Raw genomic sequence first — 22,786 nt, 5'->3', positions numbered from 1 at the left:
AATGCCTTCTTTGGAGGATCATATGCCAATCTCCCAATCCAGTGAGTAGCTACTAGGATACTTTCTCTTTAATATGGAACCTAGAAGTATTTTCCTTATTTTTACATTTCAATGATCAGCTTATTAAGTTTGCAGCAGAGAGGATTAGTGGATCAGTATAAAGCCTCCAAAACAGTGATTAAAAATCCTGAGGGTGTATGTTCCAGGACTGGACCATTTCTTGGTTGCACCTGTGTAATATCCAATTCTGGATTGGTCCTCATCACAATTCACAGGAGCCAGAATGATCTTCTCATTCACATAGAGAGCATAGCATTGTTAAAATCCTTTGATAACTTTTAGATAACCTCATGTTTGTCCCAAACAAAGAAGCATATAGGTTGGGGGTTTTTTTTTGTTGTTGTTGTTTTTTTTTCTTGTCCTCAGGACATTTTGGAAGAAGCTGCAACTAAATGAACTCAATGGAGGAAGTTTTAATTTATAGATTTAGGCTTTAGTGCTCAGTACTATGAACTCACCCCATAAAGCTGCTAATTCTCCTGCTGGAGTTAATATTGATAAAGGCTATATAAATGACTCTGCCCAACATGTAACTCTGCAAATTGGAAAGAACATCAGAGAACTTGTAGTAGTCACAGCAGGCAGTTATGGAAGTGTCTTAAAACTAGAGAATAACCCCAGGAGGATATATATTAAGGCCAGGATTGATTAGGTTTCAACACAAGTTTTGGGGTACACAATTATTTAGCAGCTTATGAAAAATACTGCTGCCTGTGGCCAATCCAAGACTAATAATACCAGAATGCCTGAAGATAAGGAGTATGAATGAAGATTTTGTAAAGCTCCCCAGGCAATGCTGAAGCTGTTACTGAGAACCTGTGAGGCTTTGCATTTGACCATGGGCATTCACCTGTGTTATCTCATTTGTGTCTTGACCATCATCTGATTTTATCAGTGAGCAAACTAAACCTTAGAGTTAAGATCTTTGGTCAAGATGCATAGCTATTTTGACCTGCAGCTCTTTGGGCCCAGTCCAGGTTCTTACTGTAATGTAGTGGTTCTTAAACTTGATTGTGCATCAGAGGCACCAAGGGAACTTTAAAATATCTGGAAACTCAGATTATACCCCAAACCTGTTATTTCAGAATACGCAGGTAGTGTGGGAGCCAAGCATCAATATTTTTTCAAGATCTTCAGTTGATTCCATTGTGCAGTAGAGTTTGGAAATGGCTGGGTTATGTCATATTCCAGCAACCTGTGGAGGTTGGCATAGCTTCAAGTACATACATTTTCTAATTAGGAGATTAACTTGGCTCTCTGTTCTAATTCTAAGAGTTTGTTCAAATAAATCTCTTAATTAGGGACCCTCTTAGCAATTAATTTGTCAATAACAACAGCCACAAAATGCAAAACCTGGTATTTCAAACCAAAGAACAAATCCTAACCTAATGTATGTGTGACCTTTCTAGAGTCAGTGAATTCTTACCATCAAAAGTTATCAATTAAAGAAGCAAACCATTATCTTCAAATAGAATAGGCAACCAGCTTATTAATTTACTGCCAATCAATTAATATTCATCATCACAGACTTGGGGCAAATAAATATGTATACATCTCATTTCCCTTCTGGTTAGGTACGAATTCCCCTTCAAAGAACAATCCCCAAAATGAATGTAATTATATATGAAAAACATATGCTAATATTTTTAAATTATAAAAAAAAAATGTCCATCATGGAAACTGTACATCTAAGCAAATTTTATGTTTCCAGTCAGTATCCTCTGACCTCTTCCTAGACGCCCAGGAAAAGATCATGTTGTCTTACCCATTGTACTCAACATTCATTCAGCTTGCAAAATTCAGTCCTTTAATACCAAGAACATCAAGTTCAGAAACTAATTTTCTAGAAGTCCTTGTGACAAAGACAAGAATTTTAAAACCATTTTTGGAAACAAAGCATCCCCTGGTAAATACTACTTCTAAACCTGCATTGTCTTTTGATAGAAATGATAGAGTACGTATAGGCCCTGTTCCCTGCAATTCTTTCAAGAGGAAGCAATTTTCAAGTCTAATGTGTTCCAGGAATACGACTTCATCTTCATCACTGTGGCCTGCATTGCCCTAAATGGAGCATTTTCTTGTTTCAGAATCTCACAAACTGTTCGGCGCTTGCATTTTTCTGGGTGGAAGAGCCATGACATGTTCAAGAGAAGAGGGCCTAGTGTTCCTGTTATTGCATCAAAGAGGCCCCTCCAGGCTGCACAGCTCCCCATAACTAGAATTGCAATTCTAAGTGAAAAGAACAAACAGCACACATCTCAAAATACATTTTTTCTGAAATTTCAAGTAATTTCAGTGCTTTACTGTGTGTCTGTAATATTCCAAGAGGAATGGGCGAAGAGATCAGTTAGAGTAACAAGTACACAGATGTCCCTCTCCAGATGGTCAGTTTTATGAAACATGTTACAAGGAGGCCCAGGGCTCCCTTTTCCTAGGATGTGGCCCCTGAGCCCATTGTCCTAAAAATACATATTCACTTCTGCTTCCCAGCTCTTGCATGAAGCCCAAGCTCATATTACAGCATGCTATGAAGAGCTTCATCAGAACTTGCAGTGAGATCATTCACTGACACTTATAACTCAGACAAAATAAGCCTTTAGGGTCCTGACACCTACCAGGAACCATCAGAGAAGATGTGCAATTGCAATGACTTTTTGGCCAGAGCCTTTTCTTTCCCCATCTCAGCAACTCCACTCTCTAAGTTATGAAGGCCATTTCTTCCCAGGTTTGTCCAGTGTGCTGAGTTAGGCAAAAGTGCAAGGAGATCACTGTCAGAAAAGACGCACAGGGCCCAGGGCTCACAGTAGGAAAATTGCAAACCCTCTTGGAAACTCAAATTCCCTCAACTTCTGACAAGGAGTCTGATCCTGGGTTGTACAGTAGAGGGGTGGCTTGGCAGGTGCACCTATTGAACACTTGATGCACACATTATTGTGCTGAAATGGTGTGCTGGCTTAAATAATACATTACTGTTAATTTCACCTATTTATTTTTACTTTTTAAAATATGACTCTTGGGAAATGTGACACTACCAATTTGGCTCACATTATACTTCTGATGGACAGCCTGAATGGTGGCTGCAGAGGCCTTGGCTCAAGTAATTGAGAGAAATCTTGAAGAAAAAACATGCTAAATATTAATGCTCTCCACCAGCATATCAGTTCCTTATCAGTACTTATCAAATTACTCTGCATCTTAATGGCTTAAAACAACACCTCTCAAGTCATTGTTTCAATGGGTCAGAATTGGAGTGTGGCTTAGCTGGGTCCTCTGGCTTGGTGTCTGTCAGAGATGCACACACAGTCTCAGTCAGAACATTGGTCTCCTCAAGGCTTAACTACAGGAAGACCCACTTCCAAGGTCTCTCTTGCAGTTAGCAGCAGGATTCAGTTTATGAGGCAGGCACGGTGCCACTTAGTTAAATCCCCAGCCCACACGGGTTTTTTCTGGACTGCTGGGTGAGAGCCTGAGTCTCTCCTAGAACTGCCTGAAGGATGCCCTCACTTCCTTGCCATGGGTACTGCTCCATAGGACCTAGCAGCTTGCTTCAACAGAGCAAGCCAAAGAGATGAGCAAAGGCACGTCATGCCAGCTAGCATGAGTAGCATCCCACCAGAAGGCCTTACAGAAGGCAGTGAATACCAGGAGGCGGGGACCCCGAGGAGCCTTCTTAGGAGGTGCTTAGCACGGTAGATCATGTGCTCAGTTTGCCCTGTACTCACCCACCTTGTGCTGCTCTGTTGGGTCTAACATGCTACCTGCATGCTGTCTTGTTAATGCATGAAGAAACTCTGAAATGCTCTATGAGAAACTACAAACAGGGACACTGTGGAGAACAAGAGTCAGAAGTGAGCAAATAAGGACAAGGATGGAAAGGAGACATTTCGCTGAATACCATTTTCCATTTGTAAAGTCTTGAGCCGTGTGTGTGTGTGTGTGTGTGTGTGTTTGTGTGTGTGTGCGTGTGTGTGTTTTCTTTGTGCGTGGGATTGAGCCCAAAGCTTTCCACATGCTTAAGTGCTTGCTGACCCTGAGCTCCACCCCAGCCCCATATGTGCATTATCTTCTTTTTAACAAGGAATACCATGGGAAAGAGGGAAATGAGTTGCCTCTTTCCCGAGCACCCCATACTTGGCTGTTACCCTTATTTTATAGGACAGTGGCTTTTCACAGAATGGGCTGTGTTTCCCTGGTTCCTCCAGGACCTTGAAGACAGCTCAGGCTAGCCCTTGTCAAGGGTGCTTTATCCTGACACCCCAATACCCAAGAGCATCTTTGTACTCTAATGCTTATTCCACCACGATAGAATCATTGGATTGCTGCCTCTGTCCTCTACCATCTGGATATGCTTTGGAGGCAGGTGCATAGCCTTTTGGGAACTTGTTTTCCGGTGACTTGGGCTGTGCTGATTGAATGAACAAGCAGGAATTCCTAGCAGGTGCAGAGGTGAGAGGAGGGTCTCAGTTCTCTTTGGGATCCTACCTTAAGGGGAAGTAAATGCTGTGGTGAGATCCAGTTAGAAAGATACACAGGGAAGGGCCTCAGTGTTAGGACCTCAGGCCCCTACCAGGCCACCAACCATCCTATGCCCCGAAGAAGTGACTTTGGGGACCACTTCCCAAACAAACATCAACCCCAGTATGAGCCTATGCTAGCCTCCTGGGTTCCCAGTTCCCTGGAATGTCATGAGCTGAGTTCTCCCAAACAACTGCAGAGAGGAAAGTATAACCTCTTAATGAAAATCACCCTGGACAGATGTTAGCACCAACCCTAGCAGAGCAATAGACTTCAGGAAGAGTGAAATGAGTTGTCTAGCATCCTCTCCCACATCCCAAGTAGGACTAGAGAAGACAGTTTGGGAATACCTGCAGAGGTATGCTTGCATAACAAATAGGCTATCAAACCATGCTAATTGCTAGAATCTATATTTGCATATATGAATATGTTTAATGGGGATTCATAAACATTTGTCTCTGGCTTTAAATTTCAAATAGGTGGAGAAAGCTTCTGCCATGGACACAAATGTGAGCATCAAAGAGCCCAATTAAAACTCTAATTTTTAAAAAACCATTAAGATGAAGCAAAATGAAATGAACTTTAAAGGACTAAAGGATGCAGCTCTTCTAAGGGCCCCAAATGACAAGTAATTGCAGGGAAATCCTGTTAATTAAAAACCACCACCCTGTGAAATGGCTGCCATTACAGTGAAGGTGGTTAATGTCCCGATCTGCAGTACCTGTGTCAGGTAGAGATTAGCTTTAGAAGCTGTGGCCATCTGTTAAGGGGAAGCTGTTCTTTCTGCTTCCAGAGACATTTAGGGCCCCAAAAAGTTGGACACCAGCTCCAACATAAGTTTGTGGCATTCTTGGCTGAAAACAAATAATGAACATAGGAAAGTTACAATAATCAAATGTGACAGTTGCAAGTGTTCTGTCAGATTCCTGCCTTTCCTAAGTGGTACAGAGCTTACCTTCAAACAAGATAGTTGGTTCTGCTATAGTTATATATGCCGGAGCATCACAATTTTAAATTAAAACTCGTGCGGGCCGGGGATTTAACTCAGTGACACCATGCCTGCCTTACAAGCACAAAGTCCTAAATTCAATCCCCTGTACCAAAAAAAAAAAAAAAAGAGAGAGAGAGAGAACACAGGAGTGACAGCCCAGGTCTTGATGCTGCTTTTGCTGGTGGCAGTGAGGTGTGGTCCTGTTTGTCTTTCACTTTCAGGAAGGGACAGGACCCTGGAGGGAGTAAGAAAGTGACATGCATATCCTTGATCTCAGAACTTCCCAGTGAATCTCCTGCCTTATCCTTTCCTCTGTGGAGCTCAGCAGCGTCCTCTCTCCTTGTGGGACCAGCAGCTATTCATTCCACCAGTGACTTGGAGTCTTGATCCCAGGTCCCCAGGGTCAGGGATGGTAGATAACAAGCCTGGGACAATAGCTTTAAGAAGTTCTTGTCTGACATAGCTCCCAGGTAAAAAGTAGGCAGAATCTAAATGACATGTTAGGAACCCTCCTCCTGTCCTTTAAGTGTCACAGTTCAGTTACCCGGGTCAGACTGCTGTGAAATCACCATGAGTCCCTCACCCACATGTCACTGGCAGCAGTTTGACAGCTCTTCTGTTGTTAAGGCCGTAAAGTCCAAGTTTCTTTGCACCTCCAGCTGCACTTCTGCTCTCTGACCTCAATTTTAAAAGTTCAGTTTTATTTTAGTGTCCTCACTGTCATCAGACAGCAGCCGAAACAAGGGACTCCTGGCCATACGGCCCCCCACTGACTCCTGAGGAGACCTCCCAGTGCACTGGGGCTGGCAGGCACGTTTTCTATAGACATATAGACATAAAGCCCCATCAAACCAACCAACCATGGCAGCCGTTATACTCCCATGCACAGTCATGAGGGAAAGTCATTTCAGAGGGACCTCAAAGGAGAGCACACGGCTCAATTTTAAGGCTTCATTACAAAGACATCTTTGTCAACTTGTCCACCCCAGTGAGTTTCTTAAATGCACTAAGACATGGCCCTTCACAGATAAAAAGGAAATAACAGCTGCTCCTTAATATCCATGGGGGTGGGTTGGTTCTGGGATCTCCCTCTGATACCATGGTTGCCTCATAAAATGGCATAATATTTACATGTAACCTGTTCACTTCCTCCCATGTACTTTAAATCATGTCTGGATTGATTATAATTCCTAATACAATGTAAATGCTGTATAAATATGTATTAAACTCTATTGTGCAGGAAATGCAAATATAAAGTCTACAATACAGGTGCAATTTTTTGAGTATTTTTGATCAGCAGTTGGTTGAGTTTGTGGATATGCATATGAGAGGCTGACTTGCAGTAATGTACTGGTTACCATGGACACTGAGGGCCCCTCTGCCAGACCCTGTACTAGGCACCTTCCAGGATGTATGTAATGAGCTCTCTGGGAAGCCCTTTAAGACAGGTGCCAGCTTGTTCAGCTACCTGAGTGTCAGCAGGATGAAGATTCATCCTGGGCAGTGTGACCCCCAGGATCCTCTGTGTGCTCTGCTGCCCCCCAGCAGTGCCCACCTCCCACCTTGGGGAGTGCTGTGAGTTGAATGAGGTAATGTCTAGTCGTTGCTCAGCTCATCTGCTGCCAGTGTCATTTAGCAGTGAGAGATACTGCCCAGAGTCCAGGACTCAGGGGCTGTGAAGGGGAGAGGCTCCACACAGGAAAAGGGATGGCTGGAGGAAGGCTGGAGATGTTCAGGGTGTCAAGGTATGGAAGGCACCCATGTGAGCCAAGTGTGTTGCAGATGACCAGCTCCAAACTCCGTTCTAGACCCTTTAGAGCATTAGTCTTTGCCTTCCTTTTTTAGAAACAGTTGGAGATCCTCGCCCCTTATCCTGGGGCCTAGCCAACAGTCTGCTGTCATTGTCCTTTTACTCTTGGCTTAATGCTTTTATTTGTTTGTTGTTTAATATAAGTGTGACATTCCAAGTTCTTTTGGAAATAGAAAAATGAGGAAAGCACTCCCCAGTGTTCGAGAGCTAAGGTTGGGACACCACTACAGTGATGCTATGTGCATTCCTATAGAGGTAGTCACAGCCTACAGTCTACTTGCCATACACCAAGTATGGATAGGTCTTGTGGGTACCATAGCTTTTTGCTTTTCTTCTCCAACCATGTTTTATTGTTCAGCTACAATCTCAATACACTCTCTTCCTTAGGTTCTTGAAAAGGCCACTCTGATAGGATCAGCATTAAAAGTGGAGGGCTTATGAGTATTGAACCAAACCTGAGCATGGGAGAAGGGAAAGCATTGTCCTTCACAAGTGGGCCAGGGGTTCTGCTGGCAATCATCAGAACACAACAGAAGAGCTCCTATTCTCGGATAGTTTGGGGCTTTGAGCCTCGGTTACCCCAGCAAAAGCCTGTGCACATATTGGGAGTAGAAGTGCAGTGTGGACACGATTGATCTTTCAAAGTCTGTGGTCTTATGTTTTGATAATAGCACCAGCCAGGATGGCTGTGGGAGTGTATGTGAAAAATACACCACATGTTTGCATTTTTAAAAATTCATTATAGCAAAAGACACATTGCCATGAATCCCCCTCAAAATATTCCCCCTTGCTGTGAGCACACTTATCTCATCATTCTTGCAGTCCTGGAAGTCCTCTTTCATGAGTGTCTTCAGTTGTGCTGTCCTGGCTTCCTGAAAGTTCTGAATTAATTCAAAATGTTTATATTTCATGGTCATTTTAACTTTGGGGGAGAGACTTATGTTGCATGGTGCCAGATCTGGTGATGAGAACACACCATAATGTTTTTACAAGCCTGCCTTTCCACTGAATGGCACTCAGCAGCAGCATTCACTGTATTTTTATCGCACCTCATAATGACACTCACAAAGGAGAACAACTTTCAGAACTGCTTTAGAAGGTGGCAAGAATGGTAGGATAAGATATTGAAAGGGAGGAGGAATACTTTGAGAGGCTTAATGACAATGTGTTTTTACTGTAATAATTTATTTAAACAAGCACTGTATCTTTTGATCAGCCCTTGCATAAGGTATGTATTGTGGTGTTTCTATTGCCACTTTCTCATACTGTGAAATAGTCTGAGGTTTCATTTGAATTTCTCTGGAAGTCTCTCCTGAATACAAAGTATTTGTGCCTATTTCAGTGGCTTGGATATGGTTTGCATGTGTCTCCCAAAAGTTCATGTTCTGGAAGCTCAGTGCCCACTGTGGCCATGGTAAGAGGTTGGTGGTCCTTGTGTGAGATGATCAGTCATTGGGAACATCAACTTCAGAAGAGATTTTGGTCTCATGGAGTGAGTTCATTCTCATAAGAGCAAGTTGTCATAAAAAAGTGAGCCTGAATCCTTTTCTACGTTCCAGCTACCATATGATCCCTCCCTCTCACATCATTTCCAACATGATACTGCCTGCTGTGTTGTAACCAGAGGGCCCTTCATCAGAGGCCAGAGAGATAGGGCTGCCTAACCCTGGACTTCCAGCCTGCAAAACCATGAACTAGATTGGTCTCTTTCCCCTACAAAGTACCCTGCCTCCAGTATTTTATTACAGCAACAGGAAGTGGATACATGTGATCCTTTGTTTTTAGACCTCACCCAGAAACAAAATAAACTCATTTTTATGACAGATTCATTTAGTGATAGATTGGCTATTATTCATAAAGCAAAGTGGATTCCTAGCTGCTTTTCTTTTGGAAATAATGACAAAGATGGATGAGTTCCATATAGACATAACAAGAGCCAAGATCCAAGAGATGACTTGGCCAGGAACTGGAGACATGAGAGGCAGTGTGAAATTCAAACAGATGTGTCTTTATGTGTTGACACATCTTAGTCTGTTCTCTGTTTCTATAACAAAATACCTGAGCCAAGTAATATGTAAAGAATATAAGTGCATTTGACTCACAGTGCTGGAATGAGGGAATACAAGAACAAGGTACTGGCATCAGGTGACGGTCCACATCGATACATCTATTAACAATCATTTCACGAATGCCCTGCCTCCAAATGCCACCAACATATGATTCTGGGAATTCATTTCCAAAACGTAAACTTTGAGGAGTCTCATTCAAGGCATACCAACACATTGAGCTGAGTGTGTATCATTCTCTGTACTGTCACTGTGCTACTCCTTGGGGACTTGAGGGTAAAGCACAACCCCTTTCCCTAGGTTACTTCCAGTGTTCTAATAAATCACCAAGATATCCATTCTCTTGGGGGCCCAGCAGCTTAAGGAAATGAATGGCCGGCCTTGTGTATGGAGTAATATAGGTGACACCCTGCAGTCTCTGCTGATGTTTCCTGCGTTGCTTGGAGTCTAAGAAATAAAGGAATGCTATTTGCCCACCCTGTGAGGAGACAGATTTGATGTCCTAATGGTAGTGGCTTCGGCAGCTTACCAAAGATGACTTGGATTTGTCTCAGTTACGTTCCCTGGAACAAATAGAAACATTTGTCCACATTGTGAAGTGAGAAATTCATAGACTCGTGAAATCTAAAGCAGGACTACACCTTTAAGACTGCCCAGCATAAACTCCGCTGTATAAATAGGGAATTGCAATGGGGTAGGCAGAGGTCAAGTTAAGTAACTAGCTGTAGACACACAGACAGTTGGGGCAGAAGTGGCTCTACACCCTGCCTGACAGCTTTTATCCTTAATGTACCCCAAAAGTCAGCAAAATCACTTATAAATACCCAGAGCCATCTACTGATGATAGGTCTTTTATTGATCTTTAAAAAATTCTAAGCACATTTTAGGAACAGTCTTTAGAAGCTGACTTCAAGGAGAATAGTCAGGTCTTCAAGTACAGGGCGGGGCAGCCCTCAGTTGGGTGCCTGAAGCCCCAGGCTTTGTGCACAGTGAACTTTCCCTGATTCCCCGGCAGAACCCTTCTGCTCTACCAAGCGCTTTTTTAGGATGCACTTCTGAGGAAGAGGTCTTTTGAGATGATTTAATCTGCCAACTATTATTCCATAAAGAAATAACTCAGCAATTGCTGGTAAGAATGTGATTTTTTTCAGCCTCAGGAATGGTAATCTGAAGTTTTGTTTGTTGTCCTCACTCTTAGCTCTGATGAATTCAAAGCCTCTGTCAGGATGGACATGAGGCCTGGGGGTGGAACATTCCTTTCCCAGGAGCAAAGAGCTCCCTCTGGGGTGGTGGTCTCCACCCAGCAGCATCTTTGGGCATATGTCTCCTGCAGCCCAGGGACTAACAGAGGCCAACGCAGCTACTGCTTACACTCAAGTTTATTGCTCACAGCAAAGCTCCAGTCCTTCTGTCATGTTCTTTACCATGAACATCCCTGGGCAGGCTTGGGGATGCAGCTCAGCACTTGGATGAGGAAAACACTGAGCCAGCCATTATAGAATGACCACTACCCAGGCAAATGTACCCCTTTGGCCCTAATGTCTAAAACAGCATATTCTTGAGCCTCCCGTTCTTACCCTGTGACTGTTACGAGGGTTAATTTCCATCATGCAACTCTCTGCTATTTCCTAAGTACATGAGAAGAAAAGGACTTAAAAAGGAGAGGGGAAAAATTAGGAAATCAAATAGACATTACTGATACGTTACTCTTATCAAGGTGATATTTTGGCATTGAATTATTTTGAATGTGCTAAGCATCTGTACCTCTTTGTTCCTTCTTTCAGAATGCTAGAAGATGACCTTAAGCTAAGTAGCGATGAAGACGAGAGTGAACAGGTAAGATTTTTCTGGCACATTGCTGTCCTTTGAATTGATTTGGGCGCCACTGACCCCATGAACTGGGCTGGATGTAACCTGAGTCATGGTAACTAAACTGTGCTGCTGGCCATTGCTTTGCTAATTATGAGCTCCTATGCAACTGGGCCAGTCTGTTGAAATATCTTGACCTTCACTTCCCTTAAAACTTTAATTCTATGATTATTATAAGGAAGCTGGCTAGAATCAGGCTTCCCTGAATAATAGCCCCTGCCTCTTTTTCTGCCAAAGTTAACTGGCCTTCTAGAGCTCAAACATGTGACCTTCCCCTCATCTGTATGCAGCAGGCAAGCTGTAACATTAAATATTGAGAAGCCTTATACAGATATTATTAACACAGAAAACGTGAACACAGAGGTGAGCTAAAATGATGAATAAAAAATAATCACACTCGGTCTAGGCTGTTTGTCTTAAATGATAAATGTGCTTGAAATATTCTCCTTTGCTGTTGATTTATCAGCTGGAGACATCAGTCAGGAGGGTTATAAATACTCTTTTGATCAGTCAGTTAAGGTGAAAAAATATCCACTTAACATTCATCACTTTAACTTCTGCATTTCAAGAAATGTTTGTGTCTTAAAGCAAGTTTGAAAATACTAAATACAGATTTTTCTATGCTTGGGTTTCCTTTTTCTCATCACCTGCACTGTATTTTGTCAAGTTTGGATAAACGACATGGGTAGAAAGACGATTCAGAGGGATTTTTTTATGAGTCATTTTTACGGGTGATACATAATAATATACGTGTGCCACTCAGTTGAGTTTGGAATCGCAAACCTACAGAGGCATTATGAAAGGCTTCTGTCTAGACATGTAAATACAAATAATGTACAGCGAGAGCAAGCAGAGGTAAAATGAAAGTCAAAGGAGGCTTTGCAGGGAAAATGTCCACGCAGAATGTGGCAGTTTAGTTGCAGGAGGCAGAGATTCCTCTCCCTGTGAGAGGAGCGGAGCAGCAAGGATATGAGGGGGTTCAAAGAATCTAGAAACCAGTTTAGCAAGCAGAGAACACCCCAGAGAGGTAAGGTTGGTGGGGTGAGAAGGGCTGTTCTGAGTTTCTTAGAGACTGATTTTAACTTGCTCCTGTGTGGTCACACCAGGCAAGTGGGTACCCACAACTCAGAAATCTTAGCAGAAAGGTAGGAGAGCTTCCCTCCTGATTTGGATCCATTCTCTAAGAGATTAAATGCAAATGATTTTACCCCTTTGTGTTTTATCTCACTGAGAGGCTCAGACAGGTATGGTATAAATGAAGTCATGTCAAGTCTGCAAATTGTGTATACTTTATATTTCAAAAGGAGTCACGGGCTATTTTATTTAGCAAACGTTTCTTAATTTGGAAATACTTGAGCTACTTCCAGGAAGTATTTCCAATGAAAATTCAACTTAAAACTCATTATGAATAACGTACTGTACACATACTCTAAAACAGTAAAACCTTTCAGTTAACCCACTCATTTTATTAGCTACTCCTTTCCAATCTGTAGCCATTGATAACATTGTATTGTGAATATCCAGGCCAGATTTTTTACTCTTGCATTTAATCCCTAGGAAATAAAAAGAACTGACAGAATGAGTGATTTGTATACAATAATCCCTGTTGTATAATTAAGAGTCCAGACAGTGTTTTTGTATATGGCAGTTTAGGTACTGCTTCAACACTAATTGTATCGTTGTTCTGCTTTGACTTACAATTGTGCCCTGGTATACTTAAAAAAAAAAAAAAAACTAATAATATATTTTTTTCTCTCCAAACCAAAATAGGATTTGTCCCCTGAAGGATTTTAGCATGTATACACATGCAACACACGCACACACACTTCATTTTTCTTCTTCTGACACCGTGAGATGAGTGAACATTTATCAGATATGATTTTCCCTGGCATAATCAGAATTTGTTCCTTACCCCAAAATTTTTCAAAAACTTACCACGTACTTCCCTGCCTCAATAGGCACAGCACACTGAGATCCTTAACCTTTTCTTACATTACACCTGGCCATCTTTGTGAATAGTGGCTTTAGTGGGTGATGTAAAGAAAAGTCTGCAATAGCTTCAGGTTCCTGCACCTGTTTGACCCCCCCACGGGCAGCCTCTAACTCCTGTGAGATTGACCGGTCCTGTCTAATGCTGCCTTTCCTCTTCCTTGTGATCTTAGAGGTAAAGCCAGCAGTACAGTTCAGTGATGAAGACCACAGAAGGCTTCCTCCAGGGTTTAAATCCTGGCCCTGCTACTTAGTAGCTTTGCAGCCTTTATTTGGCCTTCAACTGCTCTGTGTGTGCTTCAGGGCTGCATTTGGAAACTGGAATTAGTGTTAGATCCCCATGCCTGCCACTTCCTCAGAATGTAAGGTCACCAGTCATCTTCAGGTCTCCAGATCCAGTAGGCAAAATTTGTTTGCGTTTTATTGTTAATAAAAATGATAAAAATTAGTTGGATGTGGTTGTACATGCCTACAATGTCAGCTACTCTAGAGGCTGAGGCAGGAGGATCACATGAGACCAAGATTTCCAGACCAACCTGGACAATATAGCAAGACTACATCTCAAAATTAATTAAATTATTTAATTAACTTATAAACAATAAAATTGAATACAATATACGTAAAGTACATGTACCCTAAGTATACAATTTGTTGAATGTTCATAAAATAAAAAGCATTTAACCAGCACTCAGATCAAGAGAAGACATAAATGACCTCCCTTCCTAGTCACCAGCTTCCATGAATAATTACTCTCCTATATTCTAAAATTTTGCTCATTTTTGAACTTTATATCATTGGTTTCATCATAAAGAATGTACTCTTTGTGCCTGGCTTCTTGTACTCAAACATGATTTGTAGGATTCACCCATGTTGTTCCATGTAGTTGAAATTGTTCATTTTCGTTGCTGTATTGTATTCCATTGTGGGCATATACTATAATTTATCCGTTCCATTGCTGGTGACCAGGGGGATATTTAGGGCTATTAGAATAGTGCTGTTATCAGCATCCTTTTATGGCTCTTTATTGGCATATGGAATATTTCTCCTGAGGGCCAGGGATTTAGCTCAGTGGTGCTGCCACCTGCCTCGCAAGCACAAGGTTCAGAGTTTGATCCTTGATACCAAAAAAGAAAGGGGAACATTTCTGTTGAATCTATACTCTATATACTCTAAGCAACACTGGCAAATCATCCCAAACCATTTTCCAAATGGTTGTACCGATGGACTTTACCACCAGAAATGGAGGAGAATTTTGGTTGTTTCCATCCTTACCAGGTATTTGTTTTTTGGATTTTACAAGGCACGTGGGTCTTAACTTTTCTGTTTTGTGCTACTTTGGTCTAGTTTTGTTACTGTGGTAATACTAGCCTTATAAAATAAATTGAGCAGTATTCCCAGCTTGTCTCTTTTCTTGAATATGCTTTGTGAAAATTGATGTTAATTCATTTTGGGGAGAATTCTCCAATGAAAATCATTCAGGCTTGGAAATGTTTAAAACTTACAAATTCTATCTCCTTAATTTTTTAGAACTACTCAGATTATCTATTTCATACTGTCTAAGTTGTAAAATATGTTCTTCAATAATGAGCCTATTCATGTTTATGTGTATAGATTTCTCCATAGTATCCCTTTATTGTCCTTTTGAAACCTGCAGAATCTGTAGCAATACCCTTCATTTCATTTCTGATCCTCATCATTTGTCTGCCTACTTTTTATTTCTTCCTCCCTTTTTCCTTCGTTCTGTCCATCTTTCTTTCTGTCTGTCTGTCTGTGTCTCTTTTTTATCAGTCTTACTAAAAATTTATTGACTAAATTTTTTGGACTAGCTTTTGGGTTCATTGATATTCTTTATACAGTGGTACCTTAGTTCGTGAACTTGATTATTTCCATAATTCTGGTTGGAGAAGTCATTCCATGAATTAAGTTCCTGAACCTAGGTACCACTATATAACTTTCCTGTTTTCAGTTTCACTGATTTCTTATCTTTGTCATTTCCCTCTCTTTGCTTCCTTTGGGTATATATGTGGCTCTTTTTCTAGTTTGTCAAAGTTTAAATTACTGATTGGAGACATGCCCTATTTTATAATTTAAGCATTTAGTGATATCCATTTCACTCTCAATGCTGCTGTAGCTTTATCCCACAAATTTTAACTTGTGTTTTTATTACCAGTCACTTTACTGAGATTTCTTTGGTTCATGGATTATGCATAAGTGTATTGTTTGATTTCCAAATGTTCAGAGAACTTCTTTAATCTTACTTTTATTGGTTTCTAGTTTTGTTCCATGATAATCAAAGAACATATTCTGTATAATTTCAATTGATAAAAACTTTCTGAGGACTTTTTATGTGCCTGAATTGGTATGTGTTTTATGGGTACTTGAAAGACTGAATTCTGCCGTTTTGGGGGTGGAGTGTTCTATATATATTAATTATGTGATGTTTGATGTTTTGAGTCTTCTATATATTTTCTGACTTTCTATTTACTCTATCAATTTCTGAGAGAGTAATAATTGTGGATTTATTTCTCCTTCCGTTCTACCAATTTTTACAGCTCTGTTATTGGCTACATATACACTTAGGATTGCTATGTCTTGGTAGATTGATTGACTCTTTTATCATTTTGTAATGTCTCAGTCTAGCTCTGGTCATTTTCTTTCCTCTGAAGTTTACTTTTCTGATGTGAGTAAGATACTCTTGCCTTCTTTTGACTAGTGCTTACAAATTGTAACTTTTTTCATCCTTTTATTTTCAAATGCCCATGTGATACATTTGAAGTAAGTTTCTTTATTTATTTATTTTTTTTATTGAGTTTATTGGTACATTTAGGGATACATTACAGTTACATTCATTGTTGGGATCATGTACCTTTACATGGCAAGTCTTGATTCTCATTTTTTTCCCCTTACCTCTGCCCTCCCTTCACCCCCTCCTCCCCTCCCCATCTACAAACACTTTATTTTCATCTTTTCATTCTCTCACATTTTTTTCTTTTCCCTTTTTGTTCTTCCCCTACGTATCACACCTTCCCTACACCTTTAGCTCCTTTCCTCCCATTTCTAAATGTCAGTAATCTTATTAGAATCTTATGCATTGTTGCAGAATATTCACACCAGGGAAACTATTTGGTATTTACACATGTGGGACTTATTTATTTCACTTAGGAGTATATCTTCAATATGTATCCATTTTCCTATGAATGAATCTATTCTCTCGCTCTTTATGGCTGAGTAATATTCCATTTTATAGAAAAACCACATCTTCTTTATCCAGTTTCCAACGGATGGGCAAATAGGTTGTTTCCAAGATTTAGCTATTACAAACTGTGCCGCTATAAACATGGGTGCACATACTTCTCTGTGATATGATTCTTTTAGTTCTCTTGGAAAGATACCCAACAGAGGGATGGCTGGGTCAAATGGAACCTCCAGTCCAAGCTCTTTGAGGTATCTCCATATTGATTTCCATAGTGGTTGCACTAGTCTGCACTCCCACCAACAATGGAGGAGGGTTCCTTTCTCCCCACAACCCCGCCAACATTTGTTATTGTGTGATTTCTTGATAGCAGCCATTCTTTGTGGGGTGAGGTGGAATCTCAGTGTTGTTTTCATCTGCATCTCTCGAATGACCAGTGATGTGGAACATTTTTTCATATATTTTCTTGCTGCTTTCACTTCTTTGTATGAGAAATGTCTGTTCATTTCGGATGCCCATTTTTGGATCGGGTCTTTATATTTGGGGGGACTGATTGTTTTGAGTTCTTTATATATCCTTGATAATAGTCCTTTGTCTGAGGTACAGCTGGTAAAAATTTTTTCCCACATTGTAGATTGTCTCTTAGTTCTGCTAATGGTTTCTTTTGAAGTACAGAAGCTTTTTAGTAAGATGAGATCCCAGTTGTTGATTCTTTCTGCTAGTTCCCGTGCTACTGAGGATTTGTTCATAAAGTCTTTTCCTATACCAATGTCTTCCAGAGTTCTGCCTAACTTACTTTCCAGCAAGTTTAATGTTTCTGTTTTAATATTTAGATCTTTAATCCATTTGGATTTTAATTTAGTGCATGGCGAAAGATAAGGGTCTAATTTTAATCTGTGACAGGTTGATATCCAGTTTTTCCAACACCATTTATTAAAGAGGCTATCTTTCCTCCACTGAGGATGGTGAGCTCCTTTGTCGAAGATGAGGTAGCTGAGTACATCTGCATTTGTTTTTGTGTCTTCCAGTCTGTTCCATTGATCCTCAGGCCTATTTCTTTGCCAGTACCATGCTGATTTTATCACAGTGGCTTTGTAGTATAGTTTCAAATTGGGAATTGTTACACCTGGTGCCATGTGACTGTTGCCTATAATGGCTTTTGCTATTCTAGGTCTCTTGTGGTTCCAAATGAATTTTTGGATTCTTTTTTCTAGTTCTGTGAAATATAGTGTTGGAATTTCAATTGGCATTGCATTGAATGTATATAGCAGTTTCGGTAGTATGGCCATTTTCACTATGTTGATTCTTCCTACCCAGGAGCAGGGGATATCTTTCCATTTTTTTATATCCTCTTCGATTTCTTTTTTCAGAGTGCTGTAGTTTTCAGTGTAGAGATCTTTTGTTTCTTTTGTTAGATTGATTCCTAGATACTTCATTTTTTTGGATGCTATTGTAAAAGGAATTTTTTTGAAGTAAGTTTCTTAAAGACATCATATACTCATCATGTTTTTGTCCATTCTGCAAATTTCTGCTTTTTGGGTGATATATTTAGACCGTTGACATTTAGTGCAATTATTGATGTTTTAAGACTCAAGTCTGCCACTTTGGTTTCTAGTTTTGTTTTTCTCTGTTCTCTTTGTTCTATCATTTGTATTATATTTACTATTTTTCTATAGGTTCCTTTAACATTTTGAAGAATTCCATTTTGATTTATCTGTAATGTATGTGTATTTATTTCTTTGTATAGCTTTTGTGGGTATTATACAGAAAAACATTAACAGTTCACCAGTGTGGTTATTTTGTAAATTTTCTTCTGAGTTCCAGTAATTACTTCCATCACAGACTTGGTAATAGTGGTAATATAGAGTTTAGTTTTCTATCTCCCTAACTTCTTGAATGAACAGCCTGAATTTTATTCTGTATCTTATTCATTTTCATGTCCCTAGTGCATATTATGGCTGAATGACTTCTATCTAATAAGAAGACTAATTTTCCTACTAACTCATCCACACACTGCTTTTCTCTTCATTCATCATCCTGCTTCTCTCCTGTGACAGAGGACACTGCCCTACTCCTGCTAAAAGTCTGTCCAATTCCTCTCTGTTACTTAGGGGTTCTTGCGCTTCTTTTATGTCCTCCTCTCCACCAGAAGTCCTCCTCCTGAATCACCAATGATCTCCGTGCAGCCAGTGATCTGGGCTTTTGCCAGTCCTTTGTTTTAACAGACTGATAGCATTGAAAACACTTGCTCACACCATCTTTAGAGGAGACTCAACACCACACTCTCCTTTCTCTGTTTCCTGCCTCTAGCTATTTCTTCTTCTATCTTTTGCTGAGTGCTCTTTTTCTACCCACTCTTGACTGTTGGAAACTTTCAGTATTCATTCTGACTTTTTTTCTCCAGTTCCACTCTTTCTGGGTGATCTCATCCCTTCTGGTGACCTTTAATTTTTATATACTGGCAATTTCTGGAGTTAAAGTCTCAACTCAGAACTCCCTTCTGAACCATAGACCTATTTGACTTTTCCACTTGGATGTCTCAAAGTATTTCAAACTCAGTCTGTTCCAAACTGAGCTTCTGGTCTTTGCTACCCCCTCTACCCAGACACACAAATATGTTCCTCTTGTGATTATTCCTATTTCCAAAGCTAACACTGCCAGATGCCTGACTGTTCAGGCCCAGAAATATAGCACTCATCTTTGACAACTCTCTGTTCCTCTTTTAAATATTCATTTCATCTCTACATCCTATTAATTCAACCCTCAAAATTAAATATTAGTTCGTCTACCTAGCTAGCCTAAATCAGTCTAGTGTAAACTATCATATTGCTACTTCCCACCTCTATGAGACAGTCTTCCTTCAGTAATTTTTTCTTTTTTTTTTTTGTACCAGGATTGAACTTGGGTCCTTGTGCTTGCAAGGCATGCCACTGAGCCGCTGAGCTAAATCCCTGGCCTTTTTTTTTTTAATACACACACACACATGCTTTTTTTTTTTTTTTTTTTTTTTTTTTTTGGACTGAGGAATTTTCTTTTTTTGTACCAGGATTGAACTTGGGTCCTTGTGCTTGCAAGGCAGGCCACTGAGCCGCTGAGCTAAATCCCTGGCCTTTTTTTTTTTAATACACACACACACACACATGCTTTTTTTTTTTTTTTTTTTTTTTTTTTTGGTACACGGGGATTGAACTCAGGACCTTGTGTTTGTGAGGCAGGCAGCTGAACCACTGAGCTAAATCCCCAGCCCAGTAATTTTTTTAATATATGAATCAAATCTTTTTTTAAGGTACAAGATCCCAATAATGAATGTAACTGTACTGTATACCTAAAATGTGCCAATAAACTCAATTAACAAAAAAGAAATACATGAATCAAATCAAGTCAATCCTTAGTCTCCAATTTAAAGTGGGTTTCCCCTTCCACCTGTAATGAAATGTAGGTCCTATAGTGTGGCCAGCACTACCCTGAACAGTGTGGTTTTTTGTCAAGTCTTCCCTTCTCTGTGAGTCCACTTGCAGCACTTCAGCCTGAGGACCTTCATCAGTTCTTCCACCAAACCCAGCATAGCTGTCTTTGGGCTTTCACAGGCCTTCACTGTCTCAGTTTTTCTGCTCATCTTGGAAAGGTAGCAAAATTTTATATCCTCAGGGAGCCCTCCTCCTTACCTAAAATAGACCCGTGGTTCACCCTTCTCATGGTAGCTTTAATCTTCCTCCTAGATCTCATAATTTTAATTGCACATACTAGTCTATGTTTGTTTTTAAAATATCTACCTCTTCCAAGTAAACAATGTTTCCTGAAGCCAGAGAGTTTGACACAGCAGAATGCTAAGTATTTATAAAATGGATCCATGAATAAGTGCACAGTGTTGCACTGAATTGGAAGTATTTCCTGCCGTCCAGAGTCCAACGTCTAAAATGACCTTTGTCCTACCATTATTTGTTCACTCAACACCATGATTTTTCAAATTGGTCTTACCCAAATATCAAAAAACAGGAAAAAATATGTATCCAAGATCATAAGTCAGCTATAGATGCATCCACAGATAATCCACTGAATTGGAGAAAAAAATCTATCCAATCTCCATGGAAATATCAGTCAGTGCTTTTTATACATGCTTACATCAAGCCATATTGAGGTTATAATTTTTATAAGTTATCTTGAACTGAAGTCTCCAAACCCAAAAGGATGGGTGTCTCTGCTGCCCTCCTTTTCAAAAGTACCTGAATTTTAACTATTGCCTCTTAGAGCTGGTAATGTGACATTATTTACTGAGAAAGTTTGCAAATATTACTGAAATGGAATGATTGCTTCCACAGTTCTTATACTTAATGAGGTTCAAACCGGAAATAGCACAGAAGATTTAAGAATCACTTTTCTTGTTTGAGCAAATGGGGATGATGTGATGGATATAGCAGACTTGTTTGATCTCCTTTCTGTAACTCTTGATTTAACAATTTCAAAGACCAACAGTTCCATGGAAGAATGTGATGAAATTAGAAGACTTAAGACAAAAAATGATTCCTGAAGGCACTCAGCTTTAATGGAATTTTTTAATGGATTTGGAGGGGAGAAGTTAATTGTACCATATGCCTTCCCATTTGGTTAAAAAGATGAGATAACCTCCCAGAAAGCTTGGGAGTATCTAGATGGAGTCATTATGACTAATGCACAAGGAATGGGACACATGATTAAGACTTTAAGCAGCAGCGGCCGAGATAGTGTCCACTGCCAGCAGTGTTTCCAAGACAAGAAATGCAAGGGTTATGGAGAATAAGGGAACAGGGACCCAAATTGAGTGGCCACAGCCATGCCTGCAGCTTCCGGTAATTGCATTATCCACACGTATTGGACAGTCTTTTTATTTTAATTATTTAAATGCATTTTTCTTTTTAAATGAGCATGGTTTATCCACTTAAACTGACTATTTTAATTTCACAGCCAGCTATCGTTAGATATAATCTGTAGAGGAAATTTCCCTATTGGCCTAATTTACTTCTTGCACAATGAAAGAAAGTTACCTTTTAATCCCCAATCAATATTTAGAGAGCATACAATTAATTTAATAGCTAGCTGGGTCATTAACATAAATCTGCAGGCTAAAGAGCCAATTATTTTCTTATTTATAATGCATAGAGTAATAATCATGTCTGTCAAAAAGATTCAAGAACCTTACTGCATCAAGATGTCAAGATTGTAAGTGAAGCTGCTCTGAGCCCCAAACTGCAGTTTGGTTGTGTTTTGTTTCCTTGGGATTCTTAAAGAGGGGCCCAAGAAACTTCCCATCTCAGTTCTGTGCTCTTTGCCACAGAGGTCTCCAGCTGACTCATACTGACTTTTGGGTGTGCTATTCAAAGCAGATTGCCAATTGTAATGTAATGGGAGCTCTTCATTTTTACCCTTGTTCTTTTTTAATATGACAATTGCATAACCAAAAGCAAAGGTTTTAAAACAGAACCTTAAAACCACTGACAGTGTCTGTCAATCACTGACCACATAAATTAACTGAATGAAATGCAGGCGTGGAATAAAAACATAGGCGGTTTTTGCAGCCCAAATCTACTTCTCTAGGTGCATTTTTCTTCTCAGGATCAGCTTGGTTGATGCTGAAGTTCTTGGCCTGCGAAAATTTATTACCCACAGAGTTGATCTGCATTCAGGCAGCCAAGTCTGAATAAATAGAGTCATTGTACTTGTCTGGGATTTGTGGCCAGAGTTCATCCAGTCAGCATGACATTCGCATCCCAGGAGATTCATAAAAGCCAACACCCTGGTATGTGCCCTTGAATCCTGCCAAAATTGTGTAGCATTATATAAACAGAAGTTGAAGCAGTAATCAGGACCAGGTTTGAGGGGCAGGGTTTCAAAAATCAAGCTTCTCCCCCATGAGAAATGAACTGTACTGTTGATGTTATTTGTAGCCAAACAAGAGGTAGACAGTTTTTACATAAATCATTCAGAGAATAGTCTTGAATACCTACTAAGCACCAAACATCCATGAAAGGTACTGGCTTGTTGGTCTGGAATGATTTGCACATTAGTAATATTTCTTATGATAATTTAACCACAAAAGTTTTAAATACACTTTCAATATCAGAAAATGCTTTGCCCTAAACAACTGTTCAAAAAATATATATTCTTTATATTAAACCTAATAGCAATATTGGGAAGGAAAGAAAAGTAGTATATGTTTGCTTTTATTTTTAGTCTTGCATTAACCTAATACCTGGCTAGATACACAATTTGATCCACTGATCAATTGGTCTCTTTTTAATATGGAAGCACAAAATAAC

The 22,786-nt window shown here is 40.0% G+C and overlaps 1 protein-coding gene across 1 annotated transcript in view; it reads left to right on the top strand.

The window, feature by feature from the left end:
• Aff3 (AF4/FMR2 family member 3) overlaps positions 1–22,786 on the top strand; it is a 399,929-nt gene that overhangs the window by 280,294 nt on the left and 96,849 nt on the right. Inside the window, exon 10 of the mRNA XM_033761487.1 lies at positions 11,227–11,278. Coding sequence (XP_033617378.1) covers positions 11,227–11,278 — 52 coding nt within the window. The remainder of the gene's footprint in view (positions 1–11,226; positions 11,279–22,786) is intronic.

Source organism: Fukomys damarensis, unplaced genomic scaffold, assembly GCF_012274545.1.
Source record: "Fukomys damarensis isolate Sample0158 unplaced genomic scaffold, DMR_v1.0_HiC HiC_scaffold_9, whole genome shotgun sequence".
NCBI classification, from domain to species: Eukaryota; Metazoa; Chordata; class Mammalia; order Rodentia; family Bathyergidae; genus Fukomys; species Fukomys damarensis.
This window is presented reverse-complemented; position numbering and strand designations above follow the sequence as displayed.